Genomic DNA, 23,293 nt, shown 5'->3' on the forward strand with positions numbered 1-23,293 from the left:
GTCGCCTTCCCTTACGTCTGCTTCCCGGCTCAGTTGCATACGCATTGACCCTGGCAAGAAGAGAGGAGCACGTCCCTTCTAGTATGGAGTGCGTGCATCCCGTATACAATTCGGTTCCGAGAATGGGTTGGATGCATCGCCGGCGGGGAGGTAATTGAGCAGCTCTCGGGCCTCTCGGGCCTCATCGTCCGCGAGATGACGACGGGAAGTCCATATCGGCCATGTGTCACTCGAAAGCGCCTCCTTATTCATACTGCACCACCGGCGTTTTGTCGCTGAATTATGGCGAGGGAGGATGCAATGCTTATGGCATGATCAGCAGCCCACCCTCGAATAGAGTTGCCGCCGCAGATTTACGCATACTCCATCACTAGCGCCATTTTCGGGCCGCTTTGTGCAGTCGCTCCGCTGGACCACTCGCGGCCGCTGAGGGGAGCTGGCCGGGGAATGTGGTGGAGTTGACCTTAAGATGACGACATGTAACTTATCTACTAGAAGTGGAGGTGGTCCGCATGAATCAAAGAGGCAGGATCTACTCGGGCAAAATCGATGCTTGAGAAAGCGGGACTCATCGGTGATTCCTACTGGTGCCGCCAGGGGTATGATAGAATCATCTCATACAAGGGGCAATTGGAGGGGACTGCTTTAAGACTCAGAGGTGGACGGTGAAGGTCCGCTTACCCGCTCCTGGGGTACGCAGGGCACACACCTGCCTCTTCCTACAATGATCTGTCCCACCGTGCCTTTTGTTCCTGTCCCTGACAATCGACGACATGGCGGGTAAGCAGCTGTCCATTAGCGCAGAATGGAATGAGCATACCTGGGCGTCGGGAATGGCGCGGGGCGTCAACGCCATCCGAAAGTGGCAACAGGGGCACCGGATGTTTCACAAGTGTCTCAGATCTTCTTGGGCGATCGGACAGACAGTGGCGCCAACGTGTCCGCCACTCACATCACCATGATCGCTGGGGCCACCACCGACCTCTTTCGTGCCGTATCAGCTTATCAGTCCGTCAATCCGAGACACAAGAGGATCGTCAGTGGTGAAGTCGAGATCAGTCGAGCATTATTTCCGATGCATTCTAGATGCGTCACAACCTCCTTTCAGATATCACACATGCCCACCCCACCTTTTCATCGCCCATTTCCCGCCGTAGCCCTGACACGACCTCGAAGAGCGAAAGTCCGACTCGCAACCGAAACTCAAAACCTACTCATCCCCCTCTTCTCATTCTTCGGTGTAAGACTCGCCCTCGGCCACACCGACCTCCTCGGCATACTCCTCCCCGTCGTCGATGTCCGCAGAAGCGTCTATAGCATCAGCTATGCCTCATCCCGTCCGATCAATTCAACTCACATGAGTCGTACTCGTTGCAGAGATCCGCCAAGTTGCCCTCGGCCTCGGTGAACTCCATCTCGTCCATCCCTTCGCCGGTGTACCAGTGCAAGAAGGCCTTGCGGCGGAAGAGCGACCGGAACTGGGCGTGAGACCGCTTGAACACCTCTGTTCCACGTCAGCTGCTGATTCTACTCGAGACCATAGTTTCCATCTCTTAGCTCGCCGGAGATAGCAGTCGTGTTGGCAACTAGAGTACAAGCGGAAGTTTGCCCAACAGGTGGTACAGAGCACAACGAAGTGAGCGAGGAGTTGGGGATCTACATTATTCAGCTTGCTGTTCTGACTTGCACCTGGAAGCAGGCAAGCTCACCCAGGGCACAAAGTAGGCGGAATTCTTGTTGTGGAAGTCGTATACCGCAGTTTCGACTGAAGGTGTCAGTTTCGGTGGTTACAGGCGCCGAGCCCTGAGCTTCCGCATACTCACTGTCTCGCATGCTCAAGTGCTTGCCTCTGTACGCGACAGATACAGTCAGGTACTTGCCGAGCGCTGGATCGATAGCAGCCAAGAGTGACTTCTTCTGGAAGACGGCAGCGGTAAGGTCCGCAACGGAGGTTCCCTAACAATGCATCAACTAGAGACCCAGGTCCAAGGGAGCAAGCAAGCTTACGGTGTATTGCCGACTGGCGTTGGCGACGAGCGGAGCGTACCCGGCAGTGAAGAAGTGGAGACGAGTGAAGGGGACTGGATGATAAGCTTTTCGCCATGGGACTATCCTTTCTCAGCGTCCGCAACTCACTCATGTTCACGGCCAACTTCCGGAGATCAGAGTTCAGTTGTCCGGGGCTATTCGTCAGCTCAGCAAACTGCCTGAGTCAAGGTCAGACTTGACTTACAACCGTAGGGTGGAGGTGAAGCCGGACATGACGCGAGCGATGAGCAAGTTCAAGTCCTTGTATGACGGCTCCTTCTGCTTCAAGCCTGTTACGCAGATATCGTACAGAGCTTCGTTCTAGAGGTATCAACATATTGATCTCGTTGTTGCGGACGACGACTTACGTCCAGACAAGTCGTGATGTCGCTCGACTCGATGAGCTGATGTGTGGCCAAGCACATGTCTAGCGGATCAGCTGATATCCTGGCCGACACAGCGGAGGTACTTACTGTAAGGCTCGACAACAGTCTCCGAGACCTTGGGCGACGGGTAGACCGAGAACGTCGCCAGCATCCGGTCGGGGTACTCCTCCCTGACCTTGTTGAGCAGCAGTACGCCCAAGCCAGAACCAGTTCCTCCTCCCAGCGCTGCACGGTCAGCTCTCGCCCAAAGGCTCCCATCCTCCCATCCTGGACGTACAGTGCTGAAACTGGAACCCCTGGAGGCTATCCGCGCCTTCCGCCTGGTTCCGAACCACATCCATCACGCTGTCCACCAGCTCTGCGCCTTCGGTGTAGTACCCCTTCGCCCAGTTGTTCCCGGCGCCGCTCTCGGCGTGTACGAATGTGTCGGGTCGGAAAAGCTTGGACATGGGTCCTGAACGCATGATATCGAGCACTCCAGGTTCGAGATCGACCTGGACGGACCGGGGGACGTACTTCCCATTGCCGGCTTCGTTGAAGTAAACATCGACTGAAAGGTCAACTCAATCCTCCGACGCCTGAACGCCTGGTCGGGAACCGCACCTTTGTCTAGCTGTTGTCTGTCCGAGCCGATGTACTTCCCGGTGTTGTCCAGACCATGTTCCTAGTACGTCAGTCAACCCTACGAAAGCAAGGAAAGGAGCGGACCTGCAGGATGTTATCCCAGAACGCCGATCCTATTTGGTTTCCGGCTATACTGTCAGTATACCCTCCTTGCGCCAGCACCGATCGCTATGTGATCCCCGCTACTGCCTGTGATATAGCTCAAGACTGACCTTGACCGACTGTAGTATCAGCGACCGTCCTTCAGATGCAAGAGGACAGTGCGCGAAATGACAAAAACATACCGGAGATACTGATGATTTCCCTCCCCATTTTGCACTATTTCGCTGGTTTTACTTTGCGATGTGATGATTCGTCAGAGCTGCTCCTGGTAAGCAGCGAGGGATATATCTGAACTGTACAGATCAGAGCGCAACAAGGTATAGATACAAGAACAAGGAAGGAGGTTGTCAATAAATCCCTCAGCGCGCTGGGACGCGTGGGGGATGCCGGCATCGGTCGACCGGTCCTGGATCGCGTCTTCGAGTTGGAGGGAGCTTCCCGGCCAGTAGAGGCTCGATTATTGATATGTGAACCCGCACTGAGGAGCATGCTCACAAGGTGATTCATGAGCCCTTGAACAAACAGATCTCCTCACAGATCGGCTCGAACTCGAGCCTGCTCGGAGAGCAGGATAATACTTATTCTACTGAGGTCCTCACTCTAGATCACACGTTCAACCAATATCTCCTCCAAATTGCCAAAGGGTAGCATAGCCTCGATACTCTTGACCGACGCATGAGCACTCCTAACATCCGCCTCTAACGTATTCAAATCACAAAGACCCATCTGTACGGTCCCCCCAGCCTGGATAATCAGTACGCGTTCATTTCAGATGTGGTGAGCGGATGGGGAACGCAGCTTACCTGTGTCACCTCCTCATACATGACTCGCAACTTCTTGAGGCGGTCCTCCATCATCCGTGCTCCCAATAGCATGTGAGCGAGGTAGATACCGGCGTGTTCCCACGGTGTGAAGAGAAGACCGGGCTGCAGCGAGCCCAGCCAGAGGTCAAAAGTGAGAAAGAGGAGCTGTCGGCCGGATGACCCAGCAGGTCCGCCTTGTGGGAGCGCAGGGATGAGGTCGAGATTCTTCCGTCCACGAATGTAACGCACGCCGGTATACTCGGCACCTACGAGTCGGACGAGGTGTCGAACAGAGTCGACCGCTAGACCGCTTTGATTGCTGGTCCATCTCGACACCATTCCTGCTTGCTGGGCCATGTTGCGATCAGTGGGCTGCCAAGGAAGCAGCACCACCGTGACGATGATGCCCCTCCCGACGTCCGCAGCGTGCAGGCCGCACGATGGCGCGCAGTCGAGGAGATACGCTTGGGCCACGAGGAGGGTGACCGCCCGGACGGATCTTGGTAGTGGAGGGAGTTTGACCGCGATGGTCTCAGTGTCCCGAACCTCCTGCCAACGGGTGCGTACGATGTAGTTGTACGACAAGCGGATGTACAGGTCGACCACACCGACCGAGCGTAGCAGCCTGGGAAGAGCCGGCGCCCATTTCCTGCCCAGATAGCCGTTACAGTGGAGGACGACGCTGTGGACAGCAGCCATGCAGCCCCGAGGGAGCTGAGGGAGCGATACTTCCCGAGAGTAGTTTATGAGATGGAGGGTCCGAACGTGAGACAGCGCTTCGCGAAGGTACGGGCTAAATGACCGACCGAGGATCCCCGCGGTGATGCCGCGCTTCTTTGGTTCCCAGCCCGTCTCGACCATGGTGGCCAACTGAGCTGGAGTGACGCGTAAGCTCCTGTAGAGATGGGGGGCGACGGCCTCAAATGTCGTCTTGGAGCAGCGGAGGAGGGTGGCTTGAGTGCCCGAGGTTGAGTTATCGAGGATGAGGGAGAAGATGTACGGGTAGAGAGAGATGTTGAGCGATGCGGTGGGGATGGGGCAAGTGGTATCGAGTGGAATCTGAAGATGATCAGCTCATTCCAATTGTCAACAGGCTGCAGCTATGGCAAGGTCACAATGAGCTCGAAGAAGGTCATGACGAGCCAAGAGAAAAGGGTTGGAGGATGGAGCAGGGAGCGGCTGCTACTGTGTGCACTCACTGTGTCTGCCTGCTGTCCCAGTGCTGCAGTCTCCTCGCCCTGCCGCCGCTTGCTATTTCTGTCCTTTCCTGACATGGCGGATGACTAGGATGATGTAGGAAGCTTGTAAAAGCGTAAACGCAAGTTTCGTGAAGCATGTGATCTCGTCAGATCTCGACCTGCGGATCGATGTCGTGCGTATATACATACCGGAGCTTCGGTCTTGCTGCAGATCTGCCCTCGCGAGCTGCTCAGCGCGGGCCGTGGGGCACTGTAGGTATTACAGAGAGCATAGGTCTTGGAACGTGTCATCATATCCGGCGCATCTAACTCGTCTCTGCATTGAACTCGTCAAGCAGCTCGCGGATCCCGGGCTCGTCAGACTCCTCCCCGAATTTCCTAAGCAAATCCGCCTCTTTGTCCGCAGCCGCCTCGAGCGTGGCAAGTAAAGCAAGGTCGGCTGGTTCTTGCACCCCCGCCTGTTTGTCTATCAGCATAGTCTACGCGGGGTACGCGGGGTAGACAAGTTGCGTTAGACGTACATCGCGTCTTTCTCGAGCGCCGTCCTTTGCGATTTTCATGTTCAATAGCGCATGTCTGACCAGCAGGATTGCTCTCTCGGCCGGAGTGAAGGGATGCTCCGGCGGAAGAGATGTGACCCATTCGGAGAAGGCAGTGTAGGACAGCTGCTGGCTTGGGTTGCCCGATAGATCCGCGCCGCCCTCAAAAAAGGGAATCAGACTCGATGGATCGCCTGCGACTCCCGTATGCTCGATTCCGACGAGTTGGATGGGGTGAAAGTAAGAGTCAAAGGACAGGCTGCCCGGCTCCACAGCCCAGAGCTCCTCCGTCCCCGCCTGGAAAGACCTTGTCTCGTCCGTCTGCTTCCAAGGCAGTAGTACGATTGTCATGGTGACGCCGCGACCAGCATCGATTTTGTGGAGACTGCACGACGGGGCGGTGTGCAGGAGATACGCCAGGGGAACGAGGAGGGTAACGGCCCGGATCGATTTGGGGAGGTGGGGGACGTAGAGCGAGACTTCCTCATCGCCTTGGGGATGTGACCGGATGTACGAGTCCGCCAGATGGATGTATAGATTGGGCGCTCCCAGTCCACCCGTTTCGCTGTACCGCTCTGCTGGGACGCCAGGGAGCCGAACGTCAAGAGGGTCCGTCCTAATGTACTCCGCACCGACATATCGAGTCACATTTGAAAGTGACTGTTGCGACCGGGCAGCGGACCATTTTGAAGCCGTCACCTTGCGGTCGAGCTTCTCGCCGGGAATCGTGCGCCAGGGGAGAATTACCACCGTAAGACGCCGTGAGAGCCGCCGTGAGATCCTTCCACCATCATGCTCATTGATCCACCGGTCGAAGAATGCAGCGCTAGTCAGATGATATGCGGAGGGAACCAGCAACGTGATGCTCCGTGTCTTGAGCGGCGCTCGATCGAGTGTCGCCTCGAAGTAAGGCCTGTGCAGTACCCCCGCGAACACCTCGCGGATGACGGCCTCCGAGTAGTGGATGTACATTTGAGTGGCTGGCAGTAATTTGAGTGCCGTAGGGAGTTGCGTGAGATAGCCGTGCCAGTGGGCTGGGTGATGGATTACGATGGAACCGACATTGGACAAGATACCTCTGGGTAGGGTGGGGATATCGTCCAACCAGTTGTCGAAGTCGGTAAGGTGGAGTGTCCGTACGTAGTCCAGTCACTGCCGGCAGTATGGGCTGAATGAGCGCCCGAGGGCCCCGGAGATGACGCCCTTCTTCAGCGGTCCCCGTCCCGTTTCGATCATGGCCGCCAGCTGCGGGAGCGTGATGCGAAGCTCCCGGTAGAGCATGTGTGATGCCTGCTTGAACGTAGCTTGGGAGCATTGGAGGAGGGTAGCGAGTGTCGAAGTGCAGGAATAGCGAATGATGAGGGAGAACAGGGAGGGGAATGACGCGATGTCGATGGACGCCGTGGGTTCCGGTTGTTGTGATGTCTGCTTGAAATCAGCTGCTGCTCGGAGAAGATTAAAGGGCAGCCACACAGTAGATAATATAGCAGGGTGAGGTGGAGGAGCAGAGAGTGCAACGCTCGCGTCTGACTGATGAAAAGAATGTGAAGCGGAGCGTAGACGCGAAGGGGACAAGTCCACCGCAAATTGAAGGCTCACCGAGGTAGCACTTCCCTCAGAAACTTTCGCCGGCTTCGCCCCTTTCTCTGCAGGCTTCCGCCTCCCTGCTCTTCCTTTGATCTTGGGTGGCATACTTGTAGACATGCGGTGGAAGGTGAAAGGACCGAGAGAGCTGTTGGTCACATCGAGAACGAATTGCTTCCAGCTCCTCATTCCTCATTGCACAAAGTTTTGCGAAAGTGGCACTTTCTGATCTGGTCTCTTGGCCTGTCAGCCATGTGAGGCGGACGGAGGTACCCACCTCGCGGACATAGTGGGACGTGACGACATGGGACGGCACTGCTCGAAGATACTCTCAGCGGATCGTATCTATGTACATGTGTGATTTCTACATACTCTAGCTGACTCCCCTCAAGTACACAATTCACAGCCGCTCTCCGCCACCCCTTGCCCTCGATGTTTTACTTCCACACGTCTGCTTCCTCTCCCGGCCACCGCCTTCTTCTCGCCGATCATATACACTCCCGATGACACCAGCTGCCCTAGACGCCCTGCAGCTGATCAGCCATAGCCACAATCGCCTCAAAGAGGAAGGGGACTCACCTCCGCCTCCGCCTCCGCCTTGAGATACTCCAGGATCGCGTCATTCGCCCGTCTGTGCTCCGGCCTCTTCGTCCAGTGTGAATATCAGTTCGATCGCATCTTTGATGTAGCTACATGTCAGAACACAGAATACGTATGCTTGGATTAGAGAAACCGCGATTTCTAGACCAATTAGTGCAACGAATACTGCGAAAGGAATCCCTTCTCCTGCTCCTCCAGCCATGACGCAAATGTCCGAAGCGTGATGCGGCGGCGCCATTCCCCTTCTTTCGGCCGGTAGATGCTAGCCCTTCTCCGCATATCGGTTTCTACGCGTTGGAGCGCGATGGATGTAAGGCCGAGGAATTCGCTACCGATAAAGTGGAATTGATTGAGCCTCGAGTCAAGCAGCATCTGATAGTAGAGCGAAGGAACAATATCCTCTTGATTCGGGGCTTGCTGGATCTGGCGATACTGTTGCGGTGTCGGGGGTTGGAGGACGACGGTGACGACCTTTTCCCGGTCCGATCCGGAGCTGAGGGTCGACGAGTACAGATCGTATGGCCTGAGAAGACGGGTGAAGGGGAGAAGAACGGTGAGGTGGAAAGCGGTGGGACGGGGAAAAGGGGGTTCGTAGGACTTCCAGTCCTCGCGATACTGGATGACGAGCTGGGAGGCGCTGGATATCCTTGCCAGCAAAGCGAGCTCGTCATTCCGGACCTTGACCCACGGAACGGGGCTGAGGACGATAATCGACACGTCCGTCAAGCACTCCGCCACTCGTGAGACCGGCCACTGTTCGCCCGGCGAGCGGATATCACGTTCGCTGGACTGCCGCAGCCGCATCGCCCGGACTTGCTGCACCGTACTACGGAAGGCGGCATTGAATCCGTTTTCTGCCCCCGAGGGTGTTCCAGCCTGCGGTCCTCTCGAAAGCGTGAGGGCTTTGAGTTGATTATCATCGACCGAGAGATCTCGGTAGATCAGTGGCGAGACCGCAGTGAAGAGCGCCTTGCTGCAACGAAGGAGTGTGGCGAGTGTGGGCCTGGTAGACGATGCGAAGATGATGTCGAAGAGATGGGGATAAGTGCCGACGTCGAAGAGCAGCATTGACTCGTCCCGGCCGACGGTCTTGGATGGAGAGAGTGTCTTTGAATGGGTCTGCAGGTCAGCCCATCATTCGTCCGGAATCTTTAAAATAGAAGATTATAGATGAGTCTGATTGTGTAATGGGTCCTGCAGAAGGTCGCAAGAGAGAAGGCAGGAAGGAAGGAAGGCAGCCAGAACTCGCTGGAACAGGAATAGGTACCTACTGAACGCTTCTCGGCCCTCCCCGAACGTATATCCCGTCCTCTACGCTTATAGTCCTTCCCGTAATGTTTCTTGAATGGCATCGTTGCTGATACGAGGTATTTTCAGCTCGTATAGGAAGAAGAGAGGTGATGGAGGGATGAAGGTGAGTGGCGAATTCTGAAACATGGCTTGACTTGTCGCAGGTGGCCACGTGACTTTCGGATTCCGGACTCTACGTTACCGGCCGGACCTTGCGCATTGGTATGCCGGGTAGTAATACTTGCATTTCACCATCACTCTCCCCATATCAAGACTAGGGCTACTTTACCCCTACCCATCACCGTCTCCGAGAAAGGAGATACAGTCTTCAAGCTTCAAGATACGATCAGAATGGCCGGGCTACAACCGATGAAGCGCGCGGCGATCGTCGGAGCAGGCCAAATGGGCATGGGTATCGCGTATGTCCAGTCCAGCTGTCTTCTTCCCCAGACCTCTCGTCTCTCTTCGCCTCATGAGAGCTTCACCTCTCTTTCAAACTCACACCAAAGCTCTCACAGTTTCATGCTGACACCACAGCTACGTGACAGCTCTTCACGCGCGCGTCCCACTCACACTGCACGACCCCTCTCCTCGCGTCCTCGCTGCTTCCCTGAAGAAGCTCCAAACCCTCTTCACACGAGACGTCGAGAAGAAGCGGATCTCTTCTGAAGATGGGGAGGCGGCCATGTCACGCATCAAGGGCGTAGAAGGGAGCCTTGTAGGCGGAGGTGCAGGACTAGAAGGGGATACCGACCTAGTCATCGAGGTCAGTTAGCAACCACCCCGACTCCCCTCGGCAGAGTGGAGCGGAAGCTGACGAGGCAGGCTATCCCGGAGATACCAGACCTCAAGCTCGCTCTCTTCCGCAATCTCGCTTCCATCCTCCCAGCCCCAGCTATTCTGGGGAGCAATACCAGCTCGATATCCCTGACGAAGCTGGCGGCTGCTGCTGGATTGGCCAGTGGGAAGGGACCTGCAGATGCGGAGAGCTTGGAGAGTGCGTCGAGGGTTGTGGGGATACATTTCTTCAATCCAGTGCCTCAGATGTGAGTGATGACGCTCGGTCCAGGCTGAAGGACTGGATATTCGGCTGATCATGCAGGAAGCTGGTCGAGATCATACCTGCCTTGCAGACTTCTGACGCGACGCTCGAGCGCGCCAGAGCCTTTGGACTGGCATGTAAGAAGGGTGAGCTGGTCACAGGGCATACACATCGAGGTGGATACACAGCTAACACGGCGCAGAGATCGCTGTCTCCAAGGACTCTCCTGGATTCATCGCCAATGCCATCTTGATGCCCATGATCAACGAGGCCATCCTCACTCTCGAGAAGGTATGTCCTAAGTCCGACCTCACAGTCACCTTCGGCGTGAAGGATGTCGAAGCTGACAAAGAAGGGCATCGCCTCACCAGAAGACATCGACAAGACCTTCCGCCTGGGAATGGGTCACCCCATGGGGCCACTCGCGTTGGCCGACTTGATCGGCCTGGACACTTGCCTCGCTATTCAACGTGTGCTACATACTGAGTCTGGGGATACCAAGTATCGACCCGCGACGCTCTTGGTACGTATGGTGGATGCGGGCTGGGTTGGACGGAAGGGCGGTAAGGGGTTTTACGAGTACCCAGCATGATGTATCGATTGGCACGATCGTTCAGACTGCGCCTTTATGAGTCGAAGAAACTCTCCAGTTCCAGCTTGAGATACATGTCTCCTTACATCTAGAACACCCTCAGTCCTCCAAGTCCACTCAATCCCCCTCCTTCCCCAATATCCGCCGCCGCCATCCCCTCCATCCCCGCCCCCTGTCCCTCACTCCTCCCACCGCCCATCCCCGCACCGCCCAACAAGCTACTAAACAGCTCATCCACCTGTCCCTCCCCCCACCCACCCATGATCTCCATCGGCACGGCAAAGTTCGCCGCCTTTTCATGTACCGTATACCTGATCTTCCGGCCTTTACTTGCGCCCCGCTCGGCATCGCGCTTCTTCTTCTTTTCGAGGCGGTAGGACGTGTCGGGAAGGTGCGAGGAGCCTGTGGTACGCGAATCGATGATCTCGCGGAGGAGAGCGCGGTAGTGCGGTTCTTCGAGGGCGAGGAGGGATTGGGGGCCGGGATTGCGCTGTAGAGTCAGCGGAGACTTCAAGTGGGCATGCCGGAGTTGTTCGGGGCAGGTCACAGCGCCGCAGACCGTGCGTTCTAGAAGACTCCCGCCCTTACTGCGAATAGACGCTAGCTCACCCTGTTCGACAATCCCGCCTCTATCGCCTCCACAACGCCCATCTGCCCCTGCCCCTTGGTCCCCTGCAAGAACTTGCTGCTCCCCGCAGCCTTCCCGCCGACCGACAGCGTCGCCGCCTGGATCTTGGTAGACCACTTGTTCAGAATCGGGATCATCTGCTCTTTCATTCTGCACCAATCAGCTGCAACTCTCATGACATCGACGGTGTGACCCACGCATTATTGAGGCTCAACGAATCCTCCGCTGTGCCAACCCAATATCCCACATCCGCACTATCATCCCGCTTCCGCTTGCCCAGCCCCAAGCTCTCCGGCACTTCCATCCCCGGCAGCGCGATCTCCTGGCGCAGCTCAAACATCCCCTCGCTCAGTTCCGCCAGGCCGGCAAGGACGTCCGAGCGCGCATCGACGAGCTCTTCGGGTGAGTCGGTAGCAGACGGGAGGGTGGCGGGGAGCTTGGAGAGCGCCGTGAGGGCTTTTTGAAAGGTGATGCGGATGGTGAGAAGGGATTCGAATAGTGCCTAAGGTGTGAGCTGTGTGGGCCGCCGAGGAGCGAAGGGACACCCGAGCTCACTTTTTGTCGACGGATAGCCTGGCCCTTGAGGACGTCTTTCTGGCGAGAATCGCGCAAAGCCGCAATTGGGTCCAGAGGGCGGGAGGAGGTTGGAGCGGAGTGTATCGGTTGATCCTCTGCCTCTTCCTCTTCATCCTCCTCCGCGTCATCCTCACTTCCCTCTTCCTCATCATCGTCCTCCTCTCCCTCATCATCCTCATCGTCACTCCCCCGCTCCTCATCATCGTCCGCATCATCATCATCCCCTGACTCTCCCTCCTCATCATCACCCACCTCCTCCTCCTCCTCCTCATCCTCGTCGTCGTCATCATCATCAAAGATCTTCTGCCGTCCCCTGACCGCCCCTCCATATTTCCCCTCCGGATCCGCCATGGCCCCCATCTGTCCTCTCAGCCGACTCGGTCCCACATCCACATAATGACCCCTCCTATCCTCCTCTTCCTCCCCTTCTCCTGCTGCGCCGCGAGTCAGGCCATCGAGGTTGTCTGACGCGTCGGGATCGTATGAGGGCCCAGAGGAGGTGAGCTGTGCGAGCTGCGCTGAGAGGACGGAGCGGCGGGACATGCTGTTGGTGTTTTAGATAGATGGAAGGTGATGTACTAGAGTGAGCAGCAAGCTGGTGCTATTGTAGAAATTTGCTTTCCGTTGGAAGCTGATCTCCTTTCGGACTGCGCCGATGTGCCTGTGCCTGAACCTTCTTTTGTCCAACTCAAGCCAAGGCAACGAGCAACACGTCCATCCACCTCTCATCCTTGCTATACTCACTCTGTCTGATTCATACTGCAGCTCCGGGTCTCTCAGCAGAAGCTGAATCATCTCAGTCGCACTAGCCTCACGAAAATCCGTGGAGACTGCCAGGGAATCCGGCAAGGGGAAATCATCCAACCCGAGACACGCGTGTCCCGCACGTTCACCCTTCGCTTTCCTCGCCGCTTTGCACTCAACTCGGTCGACCTAAGCAGTCATGCTCTTCCATCTGTCCGCCGCGTCTGTATTCCTGGTCATCGCGGCTGGTGAGTGCCGTCCCACTTATTGCTACCATTAGCCCAATCCCTGGACTTCCTCACATCACGGTTGCGCAGCGCGCCAAGCCTATCCGTCCGACCGATGCTCGATGCTGCATACAGAAGCTGACCGCCAGTCCTGGTGTATCATCGCGCCCGCCTCCTTCCCCTCCTCACACACTTCCTCGCCCGCGTGCTCCCCACCCAGCTCTCTGCCCGAATGAGCAACTACACCCCGCTGCGCTCTTCGGCCTTCGCGGACCAGGCGGCGGCGGGTATGTCGAGTGGGAACTTTGATCTGGAGGAGAATATGGCGGAGGGGAGTGGGGAGGGGAGAGTGGGGCTTGATGAGGCGGGTGTGGAGGAGGTGAGGAAGATCATGTGAGTATAACGTCGACGATTGGGTTGGGAGGTCTGTCAGAAGCGATCCCGTAAGAAGGGGTGATCGCTGTGCGAGACTGGAGGGTGGGCGAAAGACCCAATGGGAGGAGCTTTGGGCCTGTTGGAGGGATATGGGACCGAGCAGGTACTGTTGGGTTGGCGCTGATCTCCCAGGGCAATTGAGCGGTGTACATTCGACCAAGCCCGTCTTATCAGGCATAATCGCATTCTCGCCAAGAATGGTATCGCCCCTGACGGTGAGTCCAGCTAGCGAAATCTCCGTCACGGCGACAGACGTGAAGATCATCCAGCTGATATCGTTAGGCACTCCCATGGATCGGAAAGCTATCACTAGGCTCTCATAGTCCCCGTTGTCCAGACACTCGGCGGCCTAGCTCGGAAAGAGGCGGTAGGAAGAACCCGTGCGGGTTTGACATCTTGTTGTAGAGCGGAGAATGGAGGGGATGGTATAGGGACGATATAGTCAGGACAGAAGAGCGCGAGAGGGATCAGGGTCTATCTAGGAGCAGGGAGATCTTTGTAAATAGTCTATCAAGCGGAAGAATTCGCGATGCATCTTTGCTGATCATGAGCAGACCTCGAGGCCGACTGGTCGCCTCACCTCTCGTGAGGATAGGGTAGGGAGTCCAGTCCGCCAGATGGGAAGAGAGTGTAAGGTGTAAGACTTGCATAGGTGAACAACGAAACGTTACAAGTCCAATCGTGGACGGACGGCCTGGCGAGTAGACATAAAGAGCGTATAATACAGGACAGGCAAGAAGTGGAGGACCGCAATGAGCTGATTATAGCTTGGCCTTGGCACCCTGTGAATGTCAGCGTGCTCCGTTCGATGCGCGGTTACGGGGGAGCCAGCATACCTTCAGAACACCGTCCAGCTTGGTCTGGGACAGTCAGTTCGTGTCTCTCCGGGTCGTAGCGAAGAGAAGTGAACTCACCGCAAGCATGACATTCCCCTTGACTTTGAGAGCACCGGTCATGAATGCCTTCTGACCGTTTACTTTGCCATCTGCGAGGCCCATGAAAGTGTCTGAGGGTCAGCTCGGCCCGGCGCAGTGGTGTCGGGGATAGATCCGTGGTGCGGCAAAGGGGTTTGTTCGCACATAGGGGATAGCTTACCGTCTGTCAGGTTCATTGTGACGTCTATGCGAGTCAGCTGAGCTCTTCCACTATTGTCGGAGAAGGGACCGAGGGGGGCACATGGATGGGTGGTCATGAGCGCAACATACCGGCTTTCTTGGCTGCGCCCTTCGTGACCTTGCCCTCATTCTTCAGGTCAATTCTGCCAAAGTCAGCTTCTGGGTCTGAATCGCTCTGGTCCACAAGCATCGAGCACCCCAGCTCTTCCGTTGCCTGGAAGCAGCTCCTTTCTCCCGCCCGTCCGCCCCATGGTCCACCGAGGGCGGTGAACAGAAACTCACACCCAGATAGCCTCTTTGCCTTCAGAATTCTTAACATTAAGCTGGAAGATCCCGTTCGTCTGCAGGATCAGTGCAGCTCCGTGAAAGCAGGACTAGCTGACTGACCGTCTTGATCTGCTTCTTCTTCTCTGCCTCTGGCATCTTCTCAAACACCTGTGCGAGAGTCTGCGGAGGTGTCAGCTACTGTTCAAGCGTCACAGCCCCGCGCTGTAGCAGCCGGCCCATAAGTCATGAGGCCGAGACGCTACATCATTCTGGCCTAGGCTGCAAAGGACTCACAGCGAGGACCTCGCTAGTCTACACATCTTATCAGCTTCTGTCCCAAACAAGCAAAAGCTGCAAGGTGGTAACGGTCGTAGCGCACCTTGAATCCAGGCTCCTTGATGTCGGACATGCTATTGATGATTGTGATTCTATGCAGTAGGGTTGATGGAGTGTGCGATGTTACAAGCTGAGCTTCTATAGTATGGCTAGTTGTGAATGAGAGGAGGGCCGAGAAAGGAGCGAGGAATGCGTTGCTTGGGTGGTCACTCCGGTAATCGGGGTGGCGATAGCCGAATAACGCGTCTCCGCCCATGAAGCTCCCACGATGCAGTGCTGGGCTCCCTGATGCGCCTGTCACGCGATAGCACCCTGGCATCTCGTCCTGGACTCATGCCTCATCATGATGACTTTGATGCATGTTCGTACTGCTCAACCTTTTCGCTTTGCTGGACATTTACGCCTCCTTCAGCTCCCCCTTGCTCCACGCAGCCTTAATCTCCTCGCCCGTGATCGTCCTGATCTCTCCGGGCTTGGCAGTCGAACCGCCCACGGCCGACGACACAACATCCACCGCCATGCCCACAAGCGTCTTGACCTGGTGGAAGTGACGGATCTCGTCCACCTGGATCTCCATCACCGCGACGCGCGGGTCGGAGGGGGTCCCATTGTGCACTCCGTCGCCCTTGTCACCGAACCATGCCTTTGTGGTGGGATTGAAGAGCTTCTCGACGATCTTCTCGTCGTTGGTGCGACTAGCAGATTAGCGATAGATCGAGCTGTGAGTGGGGGTACAGGAGGGCTTACGAGGCCTTGCCGGAGATGGAGATCCAGCCGTCGTTCTTCTCGGTGCCGTCAACAGCGATGTTGCAGTGGTTGCTGAATAGTCAGCACTGAAGCGACTGCGCGGAACGGCTACTAGATGGAGATAGGTCGGGGATGAGGGAGAATGAGATCGATAAGGACGTGCAGGACCACTCCCTCCGGCTGCGTGATTGATCAAGCTGCTCGGAAGGTGTCCATCTCCTCCCCTGCCTAAGATCGCGCCGAAGTAGATTCAGCGACCAACACTCACTCATTGTCGACCTCCTTCTCCTTGTAGCTCTCATTGTCATAGATGAACCTGAACTTCCAGTCCGGCGTGATCTCCGCGACAGCCATCGTCCTGGCGTGGAGCGCGCCATTCGGTGCCCTTGTAGTAAGTAGCACCGTCTTGTGGTTACCCAAGAACGTCCGCGCGTCGGTGAGCTTCTGGGTGAGTCCGGGCTCCTCGGACGCCGTCTTGGAGTATGAGTCAGACATGATGGGTGTGGTTGAAAAGAGTCGAAGGGTGGGTGTGGGTTTGGGTGTTGTACGTGTGGCTGGGCGGGTGAGCGCGCGTGCGAGGGTGAATGTGCGAGACATGCTGAGTGTGAGTCAAGGAGAGATGGAGGGACGTACGGTGTTGGGTGTTATAGGTATGAAGATGGGATTGGGTCGGCTTTCATCGATCTAGAGTGCGCCAGCGCAGTGCAGGGGAAGACGATGATGTCATCGAGCCCGCTCATTCACCACGTGCAGTGGCTGTGAATTACGTATGCAGACCTCCACTCGCGCCAGATTTCGCACGTCCACGCCCAAACGCGTTACATCTCTAATACCTTATCAGCTCTATACAGGCAGCATGGGATGGTAAGCCCACCCGCGCCGCGCATCTTGTACCGCGCATACCTCAAGAACCTGCGGTATATATCAGATCCGCACGTATGGCGAACACATCAGCCGTATTTTCGGTCTTTGGTAGATAGGCCCGGTGGCCCTTCCAAGCAGCCCAGGGACGAACTCAAGATCAACGGGTACCTGGAAGCAGCGCCCAAGGATGGCTATGATCTCAAGAGATCGAGAGGTCTAGCTCGCGCCCACAAGGTGCGACAAGTCCGACCTGATACCATTGACCCTGTACTGACAAAGCAGGAGCTGAACAAGCTTCGAGCGGCGGTAGCGTGCCATCCCCACGCACTCAAGCGGCTTCTCGAGGAGTCATACGGACAATGCGGTAGAGTCAGATGGGAACTCATCAATGTAAATTCCTCCCATCCTTACAAGCTGTGAAACTGTGATTGACAGGCAGAATGTGATCAAATCCAGCCCATCTGGGTTTCGGTTGCCTATCGCCCCCGGCATACCCCTTCCAGCACCGCTTGCGCCTCTCAAGCCTCCGCCGACCGCACCTCATCGAGATAAACCAGCTCGACTGCGGCCTGTACCGGACGTCGCGGTCCGCAAGGCCGCCCAGAAAGCTTCGGAGCGGGACTGGCGCCTTGTTGGTGTGCCGCTCGTCCTGCCTCCCAATTCTTCGGGATGGAGGACTGGCTGGGAGGACTTGGGTGTCCTCGCAGGCTTGAGAATGCTCGCCGGTCTGGACTCCGTTCCGTCTCGCCCGGATCATCTAGCAATCTCGCCCAGCGATGATCCCGCATCATCTTCTGCCCCAGTAGCACAAAGCTCTCCTCCTCCCCCGCCGACAGCCACCACCACGACGCCCGTCTTATCAGCCGAGGCAAACCTCCTCCGCCTTCAAGCAATCTATCCACCCCGACACCTTCCCCGCCTTCTCCCAACATACGCTCACCTACCCCTACATATCCGCCTCCTCATACCCCGTCGCCCGGTCCGGCCCCCCTCTCGCGCGCCGGAAGACACCTACCCCCGCCCACGGCCCGGTGAGACGCGGATGAACCCTAGTACTTGGGGCCCACCGAGGGAGTTTCGGCCGAGGCTGATAAGGAGGACGTATGGGCGCTTATGGGATAAGTTGCGGTGGGTAGGGGTAGAGGCAGGAAATGGTGAAGTTGGAGCAGAAGAAAAGTGGGTCGAAGGGAAGTACGAGGTCATTGTAGGCGGACAAGCGCGGACTACTGCTGAGGGAGAGAAACGCGGGAAGAGGAGAAGGCGAGAGAAGAGCCAGCGACAGCAGTCATAGCGCGATGTGACCAGTATAAACAATACATCGACGAATGAGCAAGCAGAGGTTTTTCATACAGCATCTAGATAAAAGTGATGATCAACAATGGAAGTAGAAAGTCCGATACTGCAGACATCGCGTCTCTCGTTCAAGCAAGCACCGCCAGACCAGCCACCAGCGCTGCCACCGCCGTCGCGCCCATCCCGGCGCCCCACCTCGCCACCGCGCCCGAAGTGTACCCACCCAGCCCATCCCCATCTACGCCCGTCGCGCCCTTCCTGCCCGCTCTGTCCCAATCTCCATGAGCCGCATAAGCCATAATCATGAAACTCTGCCCCTCTGGCGAGTCTTGTCCCTGCTTGCTCCAGTCCAAGGGGTCGACGACTTGCTCGAGGACACCGGTTGAGTTGGAGACGTAGCGCGAGGCGGAGGAGAGGAGGTTGAGCGCCATGGGAACGTAGGAGTCTGTTACGCCGAGAGTGGAGAGGCGGCTAGGGAGTCAGCAAGGGCGCGGGCGCAGACTGGACAGAGTCTCATCGGAAGCTCGACTGCCAACATTTGGTCTCCAGGAAGAAGGATTCTGGTAGTGAAAGATAGCTTACAGTCCGGTAGCTGCAATCAAAGCGGAGGCTGAGGTCTCCTCGAAAGAGCTTGTGTCATTCACGTAGTTGCGCAACAGGCCATTCGGAGTCTGGACGAGTCAGCCTGTGAAGGGACAACACAAGTCCATCGCTAACTCACGACGTATCCCTTGCATCCGTCCATGATCTCCCCCACCCAACTCGCCAGATCCCCCCGCTGACTACCCATCTGCCCCGCCCACTGACTCTTCTGAATGGTCGCCATGACCCTCAGCATGCCATACGCCGCCCACCCGTTTCCTGTCGCCCACAGCCCCGGATCGAGATTCCCCGTCCCGCCCTGGATATGCGCCCAGAGCGCGCCGGAGCTCATCGGCCGCCTTAGGCGATCGCGATACAGCCTGCACTGGTCGTATGCTATTTGGAGGTATGTCTGGTTATTGCTGAACCCGGCGTAGGTGGCGAGGAAGGGAGGGACCATGAATGTGAAGTCGGACCAGTATTGGGCTTGTTCGGTCCGGTGGGAGATAGCGCCTGTATTTGACTATGGGTCAGCCGAGCTCGCATAGCGGTGAGTATGTGATAGAGACAAGCTCACCCTTGGGACTCCGTACAGAAGATACGCAACCTCCATCCGCGCAGCATCCCCATACCCCACATTCTTCACCGCCGCATTGCCCGTGCTGACATTCGCGAGCAATATCGCTCCGCCCAGACTCGCCGGATCCGCCGCTGCTCCGTCCTCAAGTAATGGGCTCCCACCCATGATGCCCGACGCATTCGTTGCCGGTCGGTTGTTCATGGTCGTTCGGGCAATATCCACGATTTGGGGGATCTGGTTGGACGACAAGGAGGCGGGAAAGGGATTTGAGGAGGATGCAGTGGAAAAGACTGATAAGTCCGGGTAGGTCCATTCGAGGATCGCCTGGGCTTTCGTTCCGTTCTCCCACCTATCAGGTCAGCTCGTTCTTAAGGCGAAGAAGGAGATAGAGCACAAGGGACGTACGAGTACTTGGCGAAAGAGTTCATCTTGTCGTACACCTGGGACAAGCGGGCACTGGAGAGGTGCGTCGCGTCGCATACTCCAGCGAGCGTGAGCACCGCGATAAGGACCTGGAGCCTCATCGTGCGGCAGTGTCGCTTCTGCGGGTATAGACTAGATGAAGAGGAGTATCGGGGTCGTCGTTGAGCGCAGCGTTGAGCTCGGAGATCGGAGGTCGTCAAGAAGCTGAGAAGGTCGATCTCGAAATATAGTTGATAATTGATGGTGACGTCGTCCACGTTCCTCTTGTCCGTGTCCGTTTCCGTGATTTTTCTCGGGATGGTATATGTATGTATAAAAGAGCGTGGAGTTGTAGCTATAGCTGCGAGATATGCCCAGCGACGGAGTATGTACAAAGGACAGACCCAGGTGAAAGGTAAGGTAACTGTGCAAACACGGAGCTCGACGTGAGGGAGTGACCCTTGGCGAAATATCTCCGTGAGCCAAACCTTAGCTTGGCGACGAAACCGTACCTGATTGACATCTTCCATGAGTGAGGCAAAGATGAAACATGCCCCGGCCTGAGGCAGACAACGGGCAGGTCAGTGCTGCAGCGACTGGGCAGCGGGCGTGTCATTCGGCGAAGGGGTGGGTCTATCCCATCCAGAGTATAGTACTTGATAGGGAAGACTCGCAGCGAGGCTCACACCGCTCTCTCGCCCAATCAAGACGGAGGCAGCAGGGAGCTCCATTCCGATTCAAGTGGCTCCCTCAAGCTGGGTATGAATACTATGAACACTCTGTAAGGGGTGCACATTTCGCCTCTCACTGATAGGTCATATGATACGGGAGACAACAAGATGAAGACCTTCTGCGGGCATCAGGCCTTCAGGCTTTGTCCCCACTGGCTCCCTCGTCCCTGACACTGTCCTCCTCCCAATGGGCCTCCTGCGCTGCAATGGCCCCCGCGAATGAACCATCTGCATCTGACTCCAGGCTCTTGATGTGGGGCTGAGCATCCCACGTCCCAAGCTCCCATGATTGACTCATCCCAGCATCAGCGATCAGTACCAGGGTCTGCAATATCACCGCAGAGAGCTGGGCCGACAGGTCTTTGAGAGTCTGCTTCCGCCGCGCGGGCTCCGTCTCGGACTGTGTACCGCGAACAGTCCCCATGGCGGAGGTCATCGAGGGTAAAGGGCCGTTGGTATCGCTTTTTTGGACTTTCGAGGCGAGGAGGCTTGCGATACGAAAGGCATCATTGACACCTGTACGATGATTGCAAAGGATCAGTAAGCTCTGCCAGGCACTCGATACAGTGTCAAAGAGTCTGAGCATCTTGTTCACGTCTTCCCTGGCGGTAACAAGTCTGCTATGCAGGTGTTGGAGGGAAGGCTCGTAAGCCTTGGCATGTACCTCTTCCTTCGTGTGGATCTTTCCATCTTGCCAAAGCCCGAGAAGGAACTTCGTGTTGTCCGAGACACCGTCCAACTCAGCTTTGCTCATGGGCGCCGAAGAGGTCCCGGCCGAGGTAGCTGAGCCACCACTTGGGTTTGTCGAGTCCATCGGATGTGTATACGGGGCCAATGGGGTTTGTCTGGTGGCGATACTGAAGATGTGGCTGGGATATCTTATGAAGACAGGGTGGCAAAAGGTGGGTGGATAATGTATGAAGACAGGGTGGCAAAAGGTGGGTGGCAAAAGGTGAGCGATCGCCCAGTTGCCCACTGCACAAAGGAAAACGAAACGGTCTGACCTCAGCTGCAACAAAGGTTTGGCCCGGACGAAACATGCCCGGTCTCTGACCAGCGAGGAGAGGTGCTGCGCCAGTATCCCGAGTGTCGGTCTCTTGTGGGCGAACAATGAGCAGCAGAGACGGTGAACAGAGATCTGAACTCAACACCATACATGACGCTTCTTGGATGTCTGGTACCCAATGGTGGGCTTACAAGCAGCTGGGGTCTATCGTACCATCGTTTCCAACGGCCCGGCTCTCGAAGCGGAAGAGGTACCGGTGTGCTTAGCCCGTCCTTGTAAGCGGACGGTATGGCCATGAGCCCCGCGAGCGCCTGCATGACTGTCTCATGTCGAGAACTATTGACCCCAACGCCGTCGTCACCTCGGACTCATCTTCGGCTGAGCCCACCGATGTCACCGACACAAATTCCCTCGCACCATCCAGCACCTATGGGTCCGGCCATTCCACTACAAAGGCTACGCGATTGCCGTCGCGCTGGTCTCACTTTCCATCGTTTCGTCGCAGTGTGTGTACCAGTCAGGGCCACACCTCGAAAAGTGCGACAAGCGGCGCCGCCTTCCGATCGGGTGCGTCAAAGATCGGAACGAATTGGGCCACGAGGGGCGTCAAGAAGATCAGTCGCTGGTGCGATGATCACGTCTTCGAGGTCTTGCGAGACTTGAAGGCTGATGGTTTGAGATGGCGCGAGGAGTACAACACAGCTATCCATCGATCGTTGGAACGCGATCCTACTGATCTATATGTGAAGAAGTACGGCGAGCGGCGGGAGTGCTGACTGGCGCGGGGTTGACAGTCCGTAGAGTCGTCCTAGTCTCTTCATGATCAGTCCCAAAGCTAGCTATGACACGAGCCAGTCTGATCAGCGATAATCTGGCTCACACATTCACCCTGCATCGTTTGCGACCCTGCAGGAACTCCTGGAGTGCTAATAGACCACGGCGGACCGGGCTTCTTGACCCTCGCTCGCGGACTCGGGGACCGGTGGTCTGCACCTCCTTCCACTTAACCGCTCAGTCTCCCCTTATATAAGGGAAGGTGGCAAACTTAGGCTATATGCGCTCCGACCCCCAGAGCCACACTCACTAATGTACTGTCGTTCAAGCGCCGGGACAGAGTGTGCGAGATGCAACTCGTCCGCTGGGAATGGATAATGCCCTCCTCGGCTGCTTGTGGCGAGATTCGAAGTCCTCATATGTCACCTGGAAGTCATCGGTCAGTAGCGCATCACATTTGCCATGTAACTCAATATGCTGCATGGATATGTACGAATGCAGGTATGTGGAAGTGTTCAGCAGTCATTCCATAGCTGTCTCCGCATCGCAATTGGCCCCCACAGCAGTCAAGAGCTCCTGAAACGTCTCCGCCACCTTCCGCTTCTGCACTCGCATCACCTGGGGCAGCCTCGACTTGATGTCATCAGCCGAATCGTCCTCCGCCTCAAGGGTCGTCTTGGCCGCCTTCGTCTGAACGCTCGCGAGGAAGACCGTCGCCCACATCCCCTTCAGTCCAGCGACCACCTGCTCTTCCAGACTGAGGGACGGACCAGATCCGGTCATGGGGACTGTGGTGGGGAATGAGGTCGCATTGGGATCAGTACCTCCGAGCCTGGTCGATGCCTTCGGGCGTGCATAGAAATGCGGGGCGAGTGCTGCTGCGTTCTCGAACGCAGTTTTGAGGTCGTCAGACACGACAATGACGCTGTCAAAGACGCCATCGAGATTTCGGGCCTTCGACGCGACTTCATCCGCCAACGCACAGCACTCCAAAGGCGTACGCACCCGACGCCATGTCTCGATGTCTTTGAGGGTAGCGTCAAGCTGGGTGTCGAGGGCATCGAGAGCATCGAGAGTGGGCTGCGAGGCGGACGCGGAGCACGTGGTCTTGGTCGATGAGGGTTGGAGAGGGGCGTGAGTCATGGTGAAAGATGATTGGGGAACCCTCAGGATCGATGTGGGAATGGGTGAGGAAAA

General features: G+C 56.7%; 10 protein-coding genes across 10 annotated transcripts; 3 read left to right on the forward strand and 7 right to left on the reverse strand.

The window, feature by feature from the left end:
- Nucleotides 1–1,228: 1,228 nt before the first annotated feature.
- Nucleotides 1,229–3,350, reverse strand: MKK02DRAFT_38413 (Tubulin/FtsZ, GTPase domain-containing protein; the record flags this gene model as incomplete). Its single annotated transcript, XM_053090091.1, has 15 exons — nucleotides 1,229–1,311; nucleotides 1,358–1,504; nucleotides 1,539–1,656; nucleotides 1,710–1,765; nucleotides 1,824–1,956; nucleotides 2,008–2,081; nucleotides 2,137–2,183; nucleotides 2,234–2,349; nucleotides 2,397–2,455; nucleotides 2,502–2,639; nucleotides 2,692–2,964; nucleotides 3,018–3,078; nucleotides 3,123–3,166; nucleotides 3,251–3,259; nucleotides 3,323–3,350. The coding sequence occupies 15 exons, from the start codon at nucleotides 3,348–3,350 to the stop codon at nucleotides 1,229–1,231; spliced, it is 1,386 nt and encodes a 461-aa protein (XP_052943534.1).
- Nucleotides 3,351–3,740: 390 nt separating this feature from the next.
- Nucleotides 3,741–9,217, reverse strand: MKK02DRAFT_28530 (uncharacterized protein; the record flags this gene model as incomplete). The annotated part of the gene is made up of 12 exons (XM_053087578.1): nucleotides 3,741–3,884; nucleotides 3,944–5,002; nucleotides 5,143–5,226; nucleotides 5,332–5,392; nucleotides 5,470–5,600; nucleotides 5,664–6,715; nucleotides 6,744–7,109; nucleotides 7,244–7,413; nucleotides 7,543–7,610; nucleotides 7,845–7,908; nucleotides 8,032–8,984; nucleotides 9,137–9,217. 12 exons carry the CDS (start codon nucleotides 9,215–9,217, stop codon nucleotides 3,741–3,743), a joined length of 4,233 nt encoding a protein of 1,410 aa, XP_052943535.1.
- A 289-nt stretch (nucleotides 9,218–9,506) lies between these two features.
- Nucleotides 9,507–10,789, forward strand: MKK02DRAFT_38418 (putative 3-hydroxybutyryl-CoA dehydrogenase; the record flags this gene model as incomplete). Its single annotated transcript, XM_053090092.1, has 6 exons — nucleotides 9,507–9,574; nucleotides 9,693–9,921; nucleotides 9,981–10,201; nucleotides 10,258–10,343; nucleotides 10,400–10,488; nucleotides 10,553–10,789. 6 exons carry the CDS (start codon nucleotides 9,507–9,509, stop codon nucleotides 10,787–10,789), a joined length of 930 nt encoding a protein of 309 aa, XP_052943536.1.
- An 88-nt stretch (nucleotides 10,790–10,877) lies between these two features.
- On the reverse strand, nucleotides 10,878–12,536 carry MKK02DRAFT_38419 (apoptosis-antagonizing transcription factor; the record flags this gene model as incomplete). Its single annotated transcript, XM_053090093.1, has 4 exons — nucleotides 10,878–11,279; nucleotides 11,399–11,567; nucleotides 11,615–11,919; nucleotides 11,973–12,536. The coding sequence occupies 4 exons, from the start codon at nucleotides 12,534–12,536 to the stop codon at nucleotides 10,878–10,880; spliced, it is 1,440 nt and encodes a 479-aa protein (XP_052943537.1).
- A 400-nt stretch (nucleotides 12,537–12,936) lies between these two features.
- On the forward strand, nucleotides 12,937–13,722 carry MKK02DRAFT_38420 (uncharacterized protein; the record flags this gene model as incomplete). The annotated part of the gene is made up of 4 exons (XM_053090094.1): nucleotides 12,937–12,985; nucleotides 13,114–13,357; nucleotides 13,532–13,614; nucleotides 13,682–13,722. The coding sequence occupies 4 exons, from the start codon at nucleotides 12,937–12,939 to the stop codon at nucleotides 13,720–13,722; spliced, it is 417 nt and encodes a 138-aa protein (XP_052943538.1).
- Nucleotides 13,723–14,160: 438 nt separating this feature from the next.
- MKK02DRAFT_38421 (SCP2 sterol-binding domain-containing protein) lies at nucleotides 14,161–15,190 on the reverse strand (the record flags this gene model as incomplete). The annotated part of the gene is made up of 9 exons (XM_053090095.1): nucleotides 14,161–14,181; nucleotides 14,236–14,259; nucleotides 14,314–14,405; nucleotides 14,495–14,518; nucleotides 14,605–14,657; nucleotides 14,797–14,855; nucleotides 14,902–14,961; nucleotides 15,076–15,093; nucleotides 15,161–15,190. The coding sequence occupies 9 exons, from the start codon at nucleotides 15,188–15,190 to the stop codon at nucleotides 14,161–14,163; spliced, it is 381 nt and encodes a 126-aa protein (XP_052943539.1).
- Nucleotides 15,191–15,514: 324 nt separating this feature from the next.
- MKK02DRAFT_17157 (uncharacterized protein) lies at nucleotides 15,515–16,359 on the reverse strand (the record flags this gene model as incomplete). Its single annotated transcript, XM_053085742.1, has 3 exons — nucleotides 15,515–15,812; nucleotides 15,865–15,936; nucleotides 16,133–16,359. The coding sequence occupies 3 exons, from the start codon at nucleotides 16,357–16,359 to the stop codon at nucleotides 15,515–15,517; spliced, it is 597 nt and encodes a 198-aa protein (XP_052943540.1).
- A 366-nt stretch (nucleotides 16,360–16,725) lies between these two features.
- Nucleotides 16,726–18,019, forward strand: MKK02DRAFT_28534 (uncharacterized protein; the record flags this gene model as incomplete). The annotated part of the gene is made up of 2 exons (XM_053087579.1): nucleotides 16,726–17,118; nucleotides 17,168–18,019. 2 exons carry the CDS (start codon nucleotides 16,726–16,728, stop codon nucleotides 18,017–18,019), a joined length of 1,245 nt encoding a protein of 414 aa, XP_052943541.1.
- A 130-nt stretch (nucleotides 18,020–18,149) lies between these two features.
- Nucleotides 18,150–19,707, reverse strand: MKK02DRAFT_34607 (Six-hairpin glycosidase-like protein; the record flags this gene model as incomplete). The annotated part of the gene is made up of 5 exons (XM_053088979.1): nucleotides 18,150–18,492; nucleotides 18,604–18,692; nucleotides 18,743–19,126; nucleotides 19,181–19,532; nucleotides 19,589–19,707. The coding sequence occupies 5 exons, from the start codon at nucleotides 19,705–19,707 to the stop codon at nucleotides 18,150–18,152; spliced, it is 1,287 nt and encodes a 428-aa protein (XP_052943542.1).
- Nucleotides 19,708–22,618: 2,911 nt separating this feature from the next.
- Nucleotides 22,619–23,239, reverse strand: MKK02DRAFT_28536 (uncharacterized protein; the record flags this gene model as incomplete). The annotated part of the gene is made up of 1 exon (XM_053087580.1): nucleotides 22,619–23,239. The coding sequence occupies one exon, from the start codon at nucleotides 23,237–23,239 to the stop codon at nucleotides 22,619–22,621; it is 621 nt and encodes a 206-aa protein (XP_052943543.1).
- Nucleotides 23,240–23,293: the final 54 nt, after the last annotated feature.

The sequence above is a fragment of the Dioszegia hungarica genome (assembly GCF_025882075.1).
Source record: "Dioszegia hungarica strain PDD-24b-2 chromosome Unknown MKK02contig_16, whole genome shotgun sequence".
NCBI classification, from domain to species: domain Eukaryota; kingdom Fungi; phylum Basidiomycota; class Tremellomycetes; order Tremellales; family Bulleribasidiaceae; genus Dioszegia; species Dioszegia hungarica.